The sequence below is a fragment of the Moschus berezovskii genome, chromosome 5 (genome assembly GCF_049115385.1).
Source record: "Moschus berezovskii isolate FMDL1 chromosome 5, NW_MosBer_1.0, whole genome shotgun sequence".
Classification (NCBI taxonomy): domain Eukaryota; kingdom Metazoa; phylum Chordata; class Mammalia; order Artiodactyla; family Moschidae; genus Moschus; species Moschus berezovskii.
In genome coordinates this window covers 86,702,206-86,721,045 of record NC_142464.1, presented here as the reverse complement: position 1 = coordinate 86,721,045, position 18,840 = coordinate 86,702,206, and the positions used below count along the sequence as shown (strand labels likewise).

Genomic DNA, 18,840 nt, shown 5'->3' with positions numbered 1-18,840 from the left:
GTTCATTGGAGGGACTGATGCTAAGGCTGAAACTCCAATACTTTGGCCACCTCATGAGACGAGTTGACTCACTGGAAAAGACTCTGATGCTGGGAAAGGTTGGGGGCGGGAGGAGAAGGGGACGACGGAGAATGAGATGGCTGGATGGCATCGCCGACTCTGTGGACATGAGTTTGAGTGTACTCCGGGAGTTGGTGATGGACAGGGAGGCCTGGCGTGCTGTGATTCATGGGGTCGCGGAGAGTCGGACACGACTGAGCGACTGAACTGAACTGAACTGAACTGAACACAACACTTTGAAGGCCATGTTATACTATTCTCTTGCAGTAACAGTTATATCCAAAAGACTGAGATTGTAAAACAGAGGGTTTCCATTTTTGTAGCAACATTTATCTCTGTTCTTCTAAGTTCTTTAATCTCTCTAGCTCCCCCTGAATTCCTGGACTTAACCTATATACTTCAGACTGCAATGTAATAACAAAATAAAAACCAGATTTTCAAAACTTGGGGAGTAAGAACATGAGAACATGCTAGAAGAATAACTCATCAAAGTCAATATAAATAACACATATAAAAACATATTAAGAGTAAAAAAGTCTCAGGTTTTCCTGTGATCATTACTTACATAAAATGAAAATATAAAAGCGAGGAGGAAGTGAAGAGAAGTCATTTACCAAATGCACATATAAACACATCTTCAGGCCACTCTCATTCAAAATTAGAGGGAGGATAGAAACTGTTTGCTCAAGAATACAGTTAAGGATGAGTGCAAGGAGAGAAAAATCAATTCAAGGCGATCCTACATTGAATTTTTAGCTGAGCTGAGGAGGACTCAGGTGGTATAGGACATGCCAACCAGCAAAAATAATATCACTTGCCAAAGATGTGGAAGCAAAGGGGCAGGGCTTGTCTACCAAATTGTTAGAAACTCCATGGGGTTGTAAGATAAGAAATTTGTGGAAGGAGATGTAGTGTGAGGTAAGAAAAAAAATGTGCTACCTACTAATTTTATTTTAGGTTTCTCAGGTGGGTCAATGGTAAAGAATCTGCCTTCCAATGCAGGAGATGCAGGTTTGATCCCTGAGTCTGGAAGATCCCCTGGAGTGGGGAACGCCAACCCACTCCACGATTCTTGCCTGGAGAATCTCATGCCCCACAGGGTTACAAAGAGTTTGACACGACTGAATGACTGAGCATGCACGCACTAATCTTATTTACTGAATGCATGTACTTTGGCTTGTAAGTTTTAAAGCATCCCACGTAACCTCTCCCTGTTCTCCACTTATTCCAGTGTCCATGACCTCCCCTATCATGTTGGTGAGATCATGGTATTACTGGCTCCATTTCCAAATCACTGTCTTACAACTATTACAGTAAATGAGTTTTTGCTAACCTCCCCCTGCCTCTATCAGTTTATTTTGATGCCGTCATATGTACAATGAGGTGAGTTCTGCAGCTGTGGTATTGGACCTATGACTTGAAAGTGTTTATTTTTTGGAGAGTGCAACTTTTACTTTTCAATATTTTAATCAATGATTTTTAAAAATTATTTATTTGAATTGGAGACTAATTACTTTATAATACTGTTGTGGTTTTGCCATACATTGACATGAATCAGCCATGGGTTTACATGTGTTCCCCATCCTGAACCCCCCTCCCACCTCACTCCCCATCCCATTCCTCAGGGTCATCCCAGTGCACCAGCCCTGAGCACCGTTTCATGCACCGAACCTGGACTGGTGATTTATTTCACATATGATAATATTAATGTTTCAATGCTATTCTTTCAAATCATCCCACCCTCGCCTTCTCCCACAGAGTCCAAAAGACTGTTCTATACATCTGTGTCTCTTTTGCTGTCTCACATATAGGATCATTGTTACTATCTTTCTAAATTCCATTTATATACTGTATTGGTGTTTTTCTTTCTGACTTAAGACTCCATTTTCATCCACCTCATTAGAATTGATTCAAATGTATTCTTTTTAATAGCTGAGTAATAACTGATTAAACATTTCCTTAAAATAAAACATCATTTTACAATGTCATCAAGAGATATTCTGTTTCATTAATCATTTTTAATTAGGAAAAAGTATAAATAAAGATTCATTTCTGAGGTATTCTCAGATGCACATGAAGATTATCTTTTGTTATTATTTCATTAAACAATGTTCTCTGTTACATTGTTAATGAGCCCAAATATGAGGAGACTAGTCTCCTACTTCCTTTCTGAATTTTGACATGGAACATTGTACTAAGAACTGTATGAATGCCAAATATATTTAGGCCTGCAGATCAACTATCTTAACCTCATTCAATTTGCCTCTTTGCCATAATACTGAAAAGCATACATTCCAAAAGAACATATATAGGAAGAATTCTTCCAGCTGTTTCATAGCAACACAGGAGAGCTTAAAATCAAATCTCATCTTGGCTCCATTACAGCCCTGCTCGGTATTACTGGGAAGTATTAGATAGAAGGAATGCCTGAATGCCTACCAGACACTCATTTGTTGAAGAATCTTATACCTACAAAATAGAACACCTAATGAAGAATAATAATATTTTTCTTCTTTTTAATGAGAATATCATGCTCAGTTAATAGCATTTATATATATATTTTCAGACTAACATAATATTTTTAAGTTGAGCATTCTTAGAGCCAGAAACCTGGGTTTCTATTCAAAGGAATGTATTGAAGAAGTCATTTGTAAATGTTTGGGTAACACCACCATCATTCCTTATCAACATTATCTGTCTCCTCTTATCTTTCTTATCTCAGTAAGTGATAGGATCATTCCTCATATACTCATGCGAGATAAAAACCTGGTAGTCTTCTTTGGGTTTTTTCTCTGTCTTACTCACTTATCCAATGAATCCTATAACTCCTGTCAATAGATCCTCATTATCACCAATGTCATTCATTCCCAGAGTCAGTGCCACATCATTTCGTATCTGAATTAATAGAATGATCTCCCATTTCAAGCCTTGAAGCCTCTAGTTTATTTGTCAAATGCAGGTGGCAGTTCATTCCTCCCTCAATTCCTCTAAAATTAACTTAATATTACCCTTACTGCCATTAGAGAAATTCCAAACTGCTCATAACATTATATCATGCCATATTTACCTTCTGTAGATTATTTCTGGGCAAACAGAAATTATCCTTTCTGCACTAGGCCTGTGTACTCATGTTTCCTATCTATATTAGTTGCTGTTGTTCAGTTGCTGAGTCATATCCAACTCTTTGCAACGCCATAGACTGCAGAACACCAGGCTCTTCTGTCATCCACTAACTCCCAAAGTTTGCTCAAATTTATGTCTATTGAGTCAGTGATACTATCTGTCTCATCTTATGCCACCCCCTTCTCCCTTTGCCTTCAACCTTGCCCAGCATCAGGGTCTTTTCCAATGAGTTGGCTCTTCACATCAGGTAGCCAAAGGATTAACGCTTCAGCTACAGCATTAGTCCTTCCAATAAATATTCAGGACAGATTTCCTTTAGGATTGACTGACTGATCTCCCTGAAGTCCAAGAGACTCTCAAGAGACTTCAGCACCGCAATTCAAAAGCATCAATTCATCAGCAGTCAGCCTTTTTTATGTTCCAACTCTCACAACCATACATGATTACTGGAAAAACCGTAGCTTGAACTATACAGTCACTGTCAGCAATGTCTACTTTCAAATACACTGTCTAGCTTTGTCATAGATTTCCTTCCAAGGAGCAAGTGTCTTTTAATATCATGATTAGAGTCACCATCTGCAGTGATTCTGGAGCACCCAAAAAGAAAATCTGTCACTGCTTCCACTCTTTCTCTTCTTTTGTTTGCCATAAACTAATGAGACTAGATGGTATTAGTTTTCTGAATGCTGAGTTTCAAGCCTCCTCTTTTATCCTCATCAAGAAACTTTTTAGGTCCTCTTCACGTTCTACCATGAGAGTGGTATCATTTGCGTATCTAAGGTTGATATTTCTCTCCACAAAGATTTTGGCTTGTGATTCATCTAGCCTGGCATTTCGCATAATGTACTCTGCATATAAATTAAATAAGCAGGATGGCAATATATAGCCTTGCTGTACTCCTTTCCCAATTTTGAACCAGTCAGTTATTCCATGTCTGGTTCTAGCTGTTGCTTCTTAATCTGCATACAGGATCTTTATGAGATAGGTAAGGTGGTCGGGTACCATTTCTTTAAAAATTAATAGTATCTTTCTTCTTCTACCTCTGTACTTGGTTAACTACTATTTGGCTGTCAGATCCCAGGTTAAATATCATGTTTCTTCAGGAGCATCTTTTCCAATCTTCCAAAACTGAGTTGATCCTCTCCTTACGTTTACCATAGGACTTTATACACACTTTTGTAATAGGGTCTCAGTATTGCCTCTTTACTACAAAATTGCTTCTATGTGGCTCTACATCCTCACATGGCCAGTGACATGAATAATTAAATCAGGGGGTTAATCAGGCCTAACCAATGAGGATTAAATGTTCTTTTGGAAATTCAAACTAAAAGGTAAGTCAACAAGTGCCAGTTAGTGGTTAGTGCTATTGCTAAGGGCAGTGGTGTATAATTCAGGCAGGCAGTCATTTACAATGCTAATGAGCAAAGAAAGCTGTCAGAAAGCTAGAGAAGAATCAAAGAGGAAATAGACCCATGGGGGAAAAAATTCCCTGGTATCATTTACTGATAACCAAGGTCCAGTGCTTAATAGTCCTTAGATTTCCATAAGAATTATGTATTTTTTATTTATTTTTTAATTGATTAATTATTTACTGGCTGTGCTCCATCTTCATTTTGCTCTTGGACTTTCTCTACTTGCTACAAGCAAGCTCTTGGGCTACTCTCTAGTTGCATTGTGAGGGCGTCTCATTGCGGTGACTTCTCTTCCTGCAGCTCAAGGGTTCTGGGCCATGGGTTCAATTGCCATGGCATGTGGGCTTAGTTGCTTCGTGGCATGGGGATCTTCCCTGACCTGGGATCAAACCAGTGTTCCCTTCATTGCAACGCAGATTCTTAACCACTGGACCAGCAGGGATGTCAGAATTATGAATTCTTAAAACACTGCTCCTACAGATAGCACCTACCATCAAATACACACACACACACACACACACATACAAAGGCATAAGTTAATCACTACTTGACAAACAAAGCTCTTGCCTCTTTGGGTGCAAGGAAGAGATATCCTCTAGCAAACTTTTGTCACAATGTATTACTTTTATCTCCCAATACCATTAAAGTTTGTTAGTTCTCCATCTCTGCCTTCCTGCTAATTTAGAGCAAGACCCAGCATGCATCTATGAACAATCGAAAGAGGAAAAAATAAGTGAAGGCAAGAATGAATGAAGAAATTACCAATACTCAGGCTAATTTAATTGGAGAAGGAAATGGCAACCCACTCCAGTGTTCTTGTCTGGAGAATCCCAGGGACGGCGGAGCCTGGTGGGCTGCCGTCTATGGGGTTGCACAAAGTAGGATACAACTGAAGTGACTTAGCAGCAGCAGGAGCAGACTAATTTAAAGGCTGACTTGTGTTTAAAGCAATAAAAAAAAAATCAAATAGAGTTTAATTAGCATGAAAGAATTCTCATCTATAAACATAAAAATGAAAGAATAGTAGAAAATGGAAAAAAAAATTAGTGATGGCAGAGGAGGATGTGATTCCTCAAGAGACTGAGAGACTACACAAGCCGCTTGTGAAAGCATTTTGACTCCTGCAAAAGGTAAGCTTAAAAATGATCATGGACTACTAGCGTTTTTATGACCTGTCAGGACTGAAATGCTTCAGCTGTACTCCGAGAGAACACTTGTATGAACACTGCACACTATACGTGTGGCTTGCAGGAGACTTATTTGTAGATCATCTCAATGAACTTTTTATGCATCTGCATGAAAATCACAATTAAAGCAAGGAAAATGCTGATAAAAAACACATTAACATTCCTTTAGCTTCAAGGAAAAGTCCTGATATCTAGTCATTAACCGTGCAATCTGCCCTCAGACATCCTTCTGCCTTAATATGCTAAAGAGAAAAATGTCTTCTGAGAACGATGTTTTTTAATTCTTTATGCTTTGCTGCTCTACTGTGAAGTCCTAATTCCTGTGAATCCAAACACTCGTTAACTCTCAAGAACTGCTATTAGCTATCTGGAATCAAATGAATATAAAGGGAAAAAAAGGGCAAAGTTTAATTTCCAACAAATAAAACGGTTTTTGTTATGTTGTGAAGGCTGTGTTTATTGGGTTTCTATTTGCTTCTTTGGCTATCTATAGAACAAACAGCGGTTAACTTTTTTTAAAGTAATATCAATTTTGTATTCCAATCAAAGACTGCATTCATATCAAACTTTACTATTTATATTTCTCTGTATTTTCTGTATCTTAAAATATCTTGTTTCTATAACAGACTATAGTTTTTCTTTTAGAAAGGCAGGTAGAAGAAGGAAGGAATCGAGTTCACTGACATTTTCCAGTTTGAATTCTTTCATGTCTTTTCAGTTTGAAGAGCTCAAAGTAATGTGATATCTCTTATTTTAATTTCATATTTAATATCAATTCATGTGTTCTAGCTGTATGTACTAGTTTCCATATCAAGAAAGATTATGCCCCTGTAATGTTTACTTTATCTTCTTTATTCTTTCTATAGGGAGCATTCGAAGATGACCTTTAGTTGTTCTCTGACTGATAAAATTACTTTTGCACAAAAGTGACTTTCAGAAAGTATTACCTCATCATAGCAGATTAACATAATGACCTAGGCTCCTTTTAAATCACATGATGTTTACCTCATTGTTCATTTATAAGATCAAGTAAAGGTTTCCTAATACTCTCATTTTTGTTTTTTGTCCAAAATAGAATATAATTCAATTTTCCTATTTGTAAATAGATGGAAAAATGTGACTTAATCCCCTTACTACAATGTAACCTGACACACACATGGCAAAAAGTAAAAGCTAGTAATACAGAGAAATCTTATTAAGCTATAAAAGCTGGGGAATGTATAAATTCAGCCAAAATATTAGTAAAAGTACTATAGGAAAAAACTTATGCTAATTGACTGCTATTTTGAATTGCCAGCAGGTGTTTGTGTGTGTTTCTGTGTTTATGATACAGTTGCTGATTTAAACATTTATAACATCTACTCAAAAAGTAAAATTCATTTTTAGATTTCTTCTTCACTAGTACTAGAAATTGTGATGAACACATATGTATTTGAGCGAATTAAAAAAAAAACACATTAATTTTTGTGTTACTGTTTCATAATGTAAATCAAAAGCCAGTGTCACGATGAAAATTTTCTGATTGCTAAAGCACATTTTGTGAAAAATATAACTGTACCCAATTTAGAGAATTTCAGATTTAAAATTATACAAAACAGAAAATAAAAAAATTAATTCTTAAAGAATATTTATTATACCTTTTCCCTGATTTTTGCAAACACACTGGAGTCAATTCTATATGCTTCTGTAGAAATATATGCACTTACCTCCCACCACTGACCCCCAATCATCACTTATCAGGGAAGTAATGCTAATCTGAATTGAAAGACTCTAGGCCACTGATTAAAATATGTGACTGAGTAGAAGGAGCCATTGTGAGTGCCAACATCACCACACACTTACTCTATGTGGCTGAAGTAATTGAAGAATTAGGTTTAAACATCACAGGTCTCTTAAATCTCAAACTGACAAAAAGGTGATGAATAACCCTTAGTCCCTGAACTAAAATACAGTATTCCAACATAGTTTACCAGAGAGTTCTATAATGGTGCTCAGAAGATAAGCTCAGTTAATATAGTGGCATTTCAGGTTCCTTAGACAGTATTTCTTGTATTATTAAATTATTGTGTAGGAGATGTGAGTGTGTTCTGGGATAAAGCTTGATACTCTGGTTCCACCTGCCAAATGTTTCTCAACCTTTTTCATGTTGCAGACACAAAGAAAATTATAAATAAAGTATTTATATAAATACTGTATATACATAATAAGCACGTAAGTATTATATAATATTTATATATATTATTTTATATTACATTATACATATTATGTTCCCTGAGGGAAATTAGATGGACAAGAGCATCTTCATAAAGTTTAATGAGCGAAAAGAAAAAACTCTATTCCCTAAATATTATGTAAAGACAGTATATATATATGAAGTACTGAGGAAAAGAATAAAACTGTATTTTCTAAAAATATTATATAATTTTCCTTATTGGAACTTCAAAGGCTGGGTGTCTCACACTGTACTTGCCAGTTGAAGAGACAATAATAAAAATAAAGCACTTTCCAACATTTCCATTAAAAAAATTTGGTTGCTTCTGCAACCATCACTTTCCTATCAGGATGGACTCTTTAAATGACTGCACACAATTCCTAACCAAGATGTTTTCCCCATAATCTCCGCAAAAATCTTTCCAGTTTCCATTGATGGCAATATTTTTTCAAACAGATGATCAGAAATGTTAAAATGTGTCTTTTACAACCATTCAAATTTACAACCTTTGACATGGTCACTAAAGAGTAATTTTAAACTTCCTGTGAAAATATTTCAAACCGTATCGGAAATTTAAACTCAAACATTTTGAAATAGTGATGAGGTTCTAATGTAGAACAAGCATGCATTGTTCAACAACAGGTCAGTATCTTGCTGGGTGCAAACATCGGCCACAATGAGTGAATGCAGAGATCTATGAGAAGACACGTTTGGGTATTGCCTGGGTCCGAGCCTCCCAGGGGCCCCAAGCCAGCCACCCCCAGCCCTCTCTCCCCACCGCTGGCCGCACCTTGGGCTGAGATCTGAGCTCCATGGGCACCTGGACCACGAACTCCTCTGGTAGCTCCACGGGGCCCTGGTCCGCGATGAGCAGTGGCGCGCTCCGCAGCTGGCTGCTGAAGGAGATGTCTGGGAGGTAGAGCGCCTCCTGGGCCGCGCTCAGCATGTCGCAGTGGAGAAGCAAGGGCTGGATGTCGCTCACTGTGCTTGCCACCTGCGGGGACCGCAGGGCGCACCATCAGACTCCGCTCAGCTCAGGCCGGCCTCAGAGGAGCCCCGCTGGGGCTATTCCCAAGGTTGCTCTCTGCTGCGGGCCTTAGGCCGTGGACTCCACCACCCCAGGCCCCACAGGCAACCCTGGAGCTGAGGAGCTCATATCTCCTGGTTGCTAGTATGATACGGACTGTGTAACTCTGCCCTAGTTAATCACGATCTTAAGTAAGCCAAAATCCTCATCCTAACTCCTAACAACGATTAGAAAATTAACTATAATTATCGAAAGCAGAGAAAGCTGCCTGAAAAAAATATAATGATTATATTTGTTATAGATTGACAGCATTCTGTTATAATTTATGGGCACTCATGTCTGTGTCAATGAAAATATTGGTTATTGAATTAAATATTTACACATAAAAAGCTTGATATAATAATGGGCGAAGAAACTTTCAGAAAGTTTTTTAATTAGCTTTGTTTGTTGAATTGTCACATGGATTGTTTTATACTTATTTATATGTTTCAGGTTATTTAATATTTTTGGAAAGATGCTGTATTAAGGTTTGTGATGGACATTAGGATGAAAAAGATATACATACATTTTTGCCATATATATACACAGTGATTTTACTGACAAATGGTACATATTACATAAATGGATAAATATGGAAGACCAAGACAATAATGAAAAAATAAAATTACACACACATGATTATTTTTTAATATTCACAGAACAGTCATACATTTTATGCTATGAAAAACAGAACAGTTTAAGTACAGTTCTTTTTTTTTCTTCTGTGAATTGGTACAGATACACTTTTCTATACTAATTGCAACTAGTGTAATAAATAGGAGTGATAGTGATAATGTTCCTGCTAACAGAAAGAAAAAGACTTTACAAGGAAAACAATTTTGCATTACACAATTATTTTAACATATTATAATATGCATATTAAAAACATTATAATGATGCTATATGGCTTCCATTCAACAGTCAGGACAGAAACTTAGAAATCTGATAAAGTAAGAGAATTTTATAATCATCTTTCTAACACTGGAAGCTTATACAGTAGTGCTACAATTTCTTGGTGTCTAAAGTATTTGAAAATTAAGAGTGAAAAACACATTATCCTCCAAATCATGACAAATGATATAGCTTTTATAAAAAGCAAAAATGATATGAAGAAATCTGTCAAACAATCCATCCACAATGAAAAAGTTTAAAATGTCTTTAAGGCACCACCCTAAAACAAATTTTTATTTAAACTCATTATAATGTATATACAGTAAAATATCTAGCCAAAAGGTAATCTAAATGCTATTTTGACAGTTTGTGTGAATGAAAAGGTATCAAAAGAAGTAACAAGTTTTAAGGCCAAATATACCTGTGACAAAAATTAAAATATCTAAAAAATCACCTCCAGTGATATCTTTTCCAATCTTTCAACTTCCAAAATATCATTCTCCTTGTACCAAGTTGACAATGTGACTATTTTTTATTATTTTTACATGAATATGTGCGTGCTCAATCACTCAATCATGTCCAATTCTTTGTGATCCTGTGGACTGTAACCCACCAGGCTCCTCTGTCCATGGGATTTCCCAGGCAGAATACTGGAGTAGGTTGCCATTTCCTTCTCCAGGGGATCTTTCTGACCCAGGGATGAAACCCATGTCTCCTGCACTGGGGACAAATTCTTTACTGCTGAGCCACAAGGAAGGCCACATGAACATATACAGGTACATTTTTCCCTAAAATATTTATGGTCTATGGAAGGAAATTAGGAAAAGATTATGAAGCTATTATGTATCCTTCAAGCTTCAGTTATAATAAACCTGAGAGATTTCGCCCTCAGCCAAATTAACAAGAAGATCTGGAGTGATGGAGCATGCGTTTACTTGTTCATTCATTCAACAAATATGTTTTGAGTTGCAATTATATGTCATGTCCTTTTCTAGGTGCTGGAGATTTCAGTGAATAAAAGAGATCACACACCTACTTTAATGAATCACCCATTCTTGTGTGGCAGACAGAGAACATGCAAACACATAAATAACTTTAATATCATATAGATATGAGTAATCCACAGAAAGCTTAAATAGAATAATAAATGATACTATGTTTAGATTTTACAGATTTACATATGGAAGAAAAATTTAAACTGAGATCTCAGAATATTCGAAGTTGCTAGTCATAAAAAATCAGGAGTAAAGAGCATTCCAAAGGCCTCTATCTGGAACCACCTTGGGCTGATCAAGAATTATCACAATGACCAATGAAACTGTTTACAGTGGACTGGGAGAAGAATGTTCTGGACTGAGATCAGAGAGGTGAGCAATAGCCAGATCATTGGCCTTGTAAATCAGGGTAAGGAGTTTAGTTTGGGAACAACAAGACACTTGGTTAGGATACTGAATAGAGCTTCCGGGGAAAAAGGAATAGGGCAGGATAGGGAAAAAAACATAAGAACTAAACTAGAGATCAATTATTTCAGGAAAGGTAAATTGCTAGAGTACGCAGAAAACTATAATTGAAAATGCATGTGGAATGGAATTGCTATCAGTTGAAAAATATGTGTCTGCATTAAATGAAAGAATCTCAGTTTAAACAAGAAATAAGAGTGCTTAAACTACTAGAAAGCAAGCTCTGTGGACCTATAAATAATTGGTTTGGATCACATGATAAAATTATTTCATGTGGTAAGATGGAGCAGCACAAAAATACTTGGAATTTAAGTAGATTTTGACTTTTAAGTTGAAGGAGATTAGATTGCAAGGTGTTCCATGAAGTCAGAGTATTTAATATGTGAATAGATCAAACTAATCTTTAAACTGACCATCTCTACAAGGGAATCCGACTCCGACCACTAGCAACACAAGTGGAGGGTCAGTAACACTGCCCACATGGACAAAGACTGTTCAGTTCAGTTCAGTCTCTCAGTCTGTCCGACTCTTTGCAATCCCATGAACTGCAGCATGCCAGGCCACCCTGTCCATCACCAACTCGCAGAGTCCACTCAAACCCATGTCCATTGAGTCGGTGATGCCATCCAACCATCTCATCCTCTGTCGTCCCCTTCTCCTGCCCTCAATCTTTCTCAGCATCAGGGTCTTTTTAAAAGAGTCATCTCTAAGCATCAGGTGGCCAAAGCATTGGAATTTCAGCTTCAACATCAGTCCTTCCAATGATCTCCTTTAGGATGGACTGGTTGAATCTCCTTGCAGTCCAAGGCATTCTCAAGAGTCATCTACAACACCACAATGCAAAAGCATCAATTTGTCAGCACTCAGCTTTCTTTGGAGTCCAACTCTCACACTGATACATGACTATTGGAAAAACCATAGCTTTGAGTAGATGGATCTGTGTTGGCAAAGTAATGCCTCTGCTTTTTAATATTCTGTCTAAGTTGGTCATAACTTTCCTTTCAAGGAGTAAGTGTCTTTTAATTTCATGGCTGCAGTCACCATCTGCAGTGATTTTGGAGCCCAGAAAAATAAAGTCAGCCACTGTTTCCACTCTTTCCCCATTTTTTGCCATGAAGTGCCTGGACCAGATGCCATGATCTTAGTTTTCTGAATGTTGAGCTTTAAGCTAACTTTTTCACTCTCCTCTTTCACTTTCATCAAGAGGCTTTTGAGTTCCTCTTCACTTTCTGCCATAATGGTGGTATCATCTGCATATCTGAGGTTATTGATATTTCTCCCAGCAATCTTGATTCCAGCTTGTGCTTCTTCCAGCCTAGCGTTCCTCATGATGTACTCTGTATATAAGTTAAATAAGCAGGGTGACAATATACAGACTTGACATACTCCTTTTCCTATTTGGAACCAACTGTTGTTCCATGTCCAATTCTAACTGTTGTTTCCTGAATGCATATAGGTTTCTCAAGAGGCAGGTCAGGTGGTCTGGTATTCCCTTCTCTGTCAGTTGTGATCCACACAGTCAAAGGCTTTGGCATAGTCAATGAAGCAGAAATAGATGTCTTTTTGGAACTCTCTTGCTTTTTCGATGATCCAGCGGATGTTGGCAATTTGATCTCTGGTTCCTCTGCCTTTTCTAAAACCAGCTTGAAGATATGGAAGTTCACGGTTCACATATTGCTGAAGCCTGGCTTGGAGAATTTTAAGCATTACTTTACTAGTGTGTGAGATGAGTGTAATTGTGTGGTAGTTTGAGCATTCTTTGGCATTGCCTTTCTTTGGGATTGGAATGAAAACTTACCTTTTCCAGTCCTGTGGCGACTGCTGGGTTTTCCAAATTTGCTGGCATATTGAGTGCAGCACTTTCACAGCATCATCTTTTAGGATTTGGAATTAATTTCTAATTAATTCCATCACCTGCACTAGCTTTGTTCATAGTGATGCTTCCTAAGGCCCACTTGACTTCACATTCCAGGATGTCTGGCTCTAGGAGAGTGATCACACCATCATGATTATCTGGTTTGTGAAGATATTTTTTGTATAGTTCTTCTGTGTATTCTTGCCACTTCTTGTTAATATCTTCTGCTTCTGTTAGCTTCATACCTTTTCTGTCCTTTATTGAGCCCATCTTTGCATGAAATGTTCCCTTGGTATCTCTAATTTTCTTAGAACAGAGCTAAAATCTTAAGTTTTGTTTTTAAAAATAGTGTATATGTTATCCTTAAGGTATTATATAAATTCTGGGGAAATATTTGAGTTATAAATATAAATCTAATTTTTCTTCCTGAAGCTATTATAAAACTAAGTTCAAGATAAATATTGCTGTTATATGTCTGACATTCCATTAAAAATATGCAATCTCAAGTCTGGAAAGAACCATTCAACTCACACAATAGATAATAACTCTAAGATTATCCCTGCTAAAATTTGCCAAGTTTCATATGAGGAGACTGTGACTACAAATTCATTCTGTTCTTGAGCTACCCACCCAATTACGTATGAAATGCAAGTCCTTCTTCATGTTGAGAAACGTGATATCTATACTATGGACTCTCCACCCACTTTTTTAAATTCAATGCAAACAGGCTATGTGCAAAACACATCAAGCTACTTCTACAAGACACTTGTCTTCAAATATTTGTCTTTTTATTTCTAAGATTTAAGCAAATATAATAGTGCTTTCCTTAAATCAAACTTTACAAACTTTACTTCTTTCCTTTTCCTCTTTTATTTCTAGTTCATTCTTCTATTAACATATGCTACTCTGATTGGTTTATTTCTAATTAAAATTACAAGTCTACAAAATAAGGTGATTCTCAATAGTTATTAAAATGCTTTGGAAGAAGCCTCTATGAGCTGGTTAAGGGATTTTGATTTGAGTCTCTTCTAAGAACTATGTGAAATGTCATCGCATCATTAGACTGACAGTTCCAAGTTTATTTGTGCCTCTTAGAATTAATGATACTACTATGTATGATTCAAAGAGTTGCTATGAGTAGTGACTGAGCTATTGTGTGAAAAATTGTTCAACTAATGGCAATGTGCTACATAAATGCTACAAATTATATTGAAATATTTGTTAACAAAAAAAATGACTGATACAAAATATCGAATCCAATTTAGTGCCATATCTATATCTATCTATCTATCTGTATAAGAAAGGGTAGAATAGGAGGGAGGGAGCAGGAAGGAAAAGGAGGAGAGGGAGAGAGATGATTGCTATTATTTCTCTTCTTTTAAGTAACTGTCATATCCCATTTTTTGTGCTTCTTTATGCATACCTGAAGGACTCTACCTTTCTGCCAGCACCTTCGACTTGGCTATATTAATAAATTACTTCTTTCTTGATTTCTTCCTAAAGTACGTATGACAGCTGCAAAATTGCTTTATAGGCTTGGTACAATTGCACTCATTTTGCATGCTAGTAAGGTTATTCTCAAAATCCTTCAAGCTAGGCTTCAGCACTATGTGAACTGAGAACTTCCAGACGTACAAACTGGATTTAGAAAAGGCAGAGGAACCGGAAATCAAATTGCCAACATTTGTTGGGCAATAGATAAAGCAAGCGAATTCCTGAAAAATACCTACTTCCGCTTTATTGACTATGTTAAAGCCACTGACTGTGTGGATCACAACAAACTGGAAAATTCTTAAAAAGATAAGAATATGAGAACTTACCTGCCTGCTCACCTTACCTGCCCCCTGAGTAATCTGTATGCAGGTCAAGAAGCAAAAGTTGCAACCTTAATGGAATAATAGACTGATTCAAAATTGGGAAAGGAATAAGAAAAGGCTGTAGAGTGTCACCCTATTTATTTAACTTATATTCAAGGTACATCATGCAAAATGCCAGGCTGAATGAATAAAAAGCTATAATCAAGACTGCCAGGAGAAATATCCACAAACACTAATATGCAGATGATACCAGTCTAATAGCAGAGAGTGAAGACGAACTAAAGAGCCTAATGATGAGGGGGAAAGAGGAGAGTGAAAAAGTTGCCTTAAAACTCAACATTCAAAAATCTAAGATCATGGCATCCAGTCCTATCACTTTGTGACAAATGGATGGGGAAGAAGTGGAAGCTGTAACAGATTTTATTTCCTTGGGCTCCAAAATGATTGTGGATGGTGAGTTCAGCCATGAAATTAAAAGACTCCTGCTCCCTGGAAGAAAAGTTATAACAAACCTAAAAAGTAAAGACATCACCTTGCTGAAAAAGGTACATACAGTCAAAGCTATGATTTTTCCAGTAGTCATGTATGGATATAAGACTCAGACCATAAAGAAAGCTAAGCACCAAAGAATTGATGATCTCAAGTTGTGGTGCTGGAGAGTCCCTTGGACTGTAAAGAAATCAAACCAGTCAATCCTAAAGGAAATCAACCCTGAATATTCATTGGAAGGACTGATGTAGCTGAAGCTCCAATACTTTGGCCACCTGATGTGAAGAACTGACTCATTGGAGACCCTGATGTTGTGAAAGATTGAAGGCAAAAGAAGTGGGCTACAGAGGATGAAATGGTTAGAAACCTTCACTGACTGAAGGGACATGAATCTGAGCAATCTCCGGGAGATGGTGAACGACAGGAAAGCCTGTGGTGCTGCTATCCACAGGGTGGCAAAGAGTCGGATACGACTTAGCAATTTAACAACAAAGTAATCTCTAACAATTGTCATAAATGTTCCAATTCTACCTGACTAAGGTAGAAACTACCAGGTAGAAACTACATCAAGGGAGTTCTAATACAGAGAAAACTCTGATTTAATTCTGGATCTTAGAAGAAATGCCTAGAAGTGATGAATTTTCTACCTGTATATGATGAAGCAACCTTTAGAGTATATGCGTATATTATTTAACTCAACAGATTCTTCTAATGCTTGTTTTATGTAGTGTTCATATGCTCTATGTGTATATGCAACTTTCCTTTCAAACTGAGTTTCTTGCTTTTTTCTAAAACAGAACTTGTTACAGGAAAATAAAACCTTTTAAATGTTTTAAACTTTCATCAAAAGACTGAACATTCAAGTTCTAAAAACTATACAAAACATCCTGAGACTAGTGGAAAAAGGAAGCACCCATTATGAATAGAGCTAAAGGGAAATTAAATTCCCAGTATTAAAAAACAAAAGAAACAACATTAAAAGATTATTTTTAATTGTCTTTCAACCATAGTATCTTCTATGTTCTAAAAATAAAAGAAAAATTGTGGTTCACTGTAATGGTTGCTTACACTGAAATACTGCAATAGAAATATCTCAAATATTTGTTAAAATGAATAAGCAGAGAATAAATTCTGGTACTGACACAAATTTGTAAAAAAAAAAACCAGCTCTTGAAAGGACATTATTTTCATTTAAATTAAATAAAATGTCACAACTGTCTCTTTGTAAACATAATGCAAACAGAATCTAATTCATGATAAAAAAAAGTATAACTCTGGAACTTATTCTTTGGAGAGTACAAATATTCCTTTAATTTCCCTTCCTCTACTCTCCTCTTAAAAAATGTTAACATTTTAATGGTATAGAGAATGTGCCTTCAGAATGTCCTAAATAATTTCTTTGAAAATCTTTATAACTATAGTAATGAGGCACTTTACCTTAATCCCATTGACTGTACTTGACATGTAGGAAAAAAAAAAACAGCAAAAATTAAACCTATTTTGACAGATATCTGTCTTGTTAGTGAATGCTTTCTCCCCATCCTAAGCTAATCGTAACTGGCATTTCTGAAGGTAGTTGAGAAGAATGAAAACATTTTATGTATTATTTTTCAAATAAGGAACTTTTACCAATCAACCCCATCCTCAGCACATATACAAAATTAATGCCTAAATGCTGGTTCACAAGAAAGCAGACATGTTAACAGGCTTACAGGTCAAAACAACTATGTTTTTATATTGTGATATATAGAGAGAGAGTGTGATTATTATTGGACATTTACTTTTAAAAATTGAAATGCTGATTTTTAATTTGTGTGTGGAGGCAAGATGTCAAGCCTGCCTCTAACAGTGTTTACCCCGTAAAACTTCTGGGCTATCTCAGCTCTTCCCACTGTCCTGAGCCACTGTGACTAATATAAAATGGTTCCTTTTAAGCAAATATGAGTGCTCCCTGGAGGGAGCATCATGCCAGCCTGTTGCTTTGAATTTTATGTATTATCTGTCTTCATTATTTAATCATGTGCCCTTAAGGTCTTCATGGTTTCACCGACTTTCACTATCAAAAGGAATTTTAAAAATGGATCATTGCTAAACAGTCACCACCATTGTTGATTTATAACAAGAGCTACAGAAAATAATCGTCCTGATCTAATTCAGGTAGTGCCTGTGATCACTACTATCACAGTATCTCTAACAGCTTGGAGAGAAGCAGTAATATGTAAAAGCTGTTTCTTCTTTCATCCATACAGAGGAATTTTTTTTTTTTTTCATCCACAAGGTCTAATCATGTCTGGATCGTTTTTTCTTCATGACATCTGTTATTTTCTAATTCAACAACAAAACTAATTGATTTTGAAGTTATCAAAATCTAAGAAAAAAAATGAACCATTGAAAAATACTATTTTGAATTTGTATATTATTTTATCTTTGTATTTAATCAAACAATGATTTCTTTAATTCAGCTCAATGCATTTATCCTTTTTTACTTCACATTACATTAATAATATCAAAGGAAGGGTACATCTGTCACTTATTATTCAATTTCTTCAAACCTGGGAAGATTAGTAAAGACAGGAAATTTCACTGGGCTTATAGACTAATTAAAAGCAACAGGCTTAACTATGAATAGTTTTTCAAGGCTCAAACTTTTTTTTTTGGCTTATCTAAGCTTAAGATGTTCATTAGTAACTCATTAAAGACTTAGTTACAGGCCAGTGGGTGAGTCCTGAATATAATGATGGAATGTGTGTACAAATGTGTAGACTCATAATTAGAGAAACTGTCACATTTGGGGGTTAAGAATATACAATGTAGTCTTTGAAAAACACTGTGGAAAGTAAGTGACCCAAGACAGTGTAGTAGTTTAAAATTTGTTAACTATCCAGGTCATTTGGTTTTTAGGTCTAATTCCTAAAGGTATGTTTTAATGACCACATTTTCCCAAGATTAAATGTGGGAGGCTTGGTGCTAAGGCCTTTCTATGCATTATTTTACTGAATCCTCATACTACAACAAAGTAGGCCTAATTACCCTTATAACAAATAAGGAGACTGTGATTCAAATTGGTTAAGGTCATGTTTCTTGAAAGTAAGAGAATTGGAATTAGATTCTAAGGCCTGAAATCTTTTCACTTCATTCAATAGAACCATGCAAATTAGCATTCCAAAGCAGTTTAAATTGAATAATACTATAAATGTCAGTTTCTGGGCTTCATGTAAGCATTACTTTCTAAATACGACATCTTCCTTTATTCAGGGTTTCTTAAAAA

At 36.3% G+C, this 18,840-nt stretch overlaps 1 protein-coding gene across 1 annotated transcript in view; it reads right to left on the bottom strand.

The window, feature by feature from the left end:
• The window catches only part of ADGRL3 (adhesion G protein-coupled receptor L3), a 984,355-nt gene that overhangs the window by 575,739 nt on the left and 389,776 nt on the right, over positions 1 to 18,840 (bottom strand). Inside the window, exon 4 of the mRNA XM_088836367.1 lies at positions 8,785 to 8,988. Within this exon, the coding sequence (XP_088692493.1) occupies positions 8,785 to 8,988 (204 nt within the window). The remainder of the gene's footprint in view (positions 1 to 8,784; positions 8,989 to 18,840) is intronic.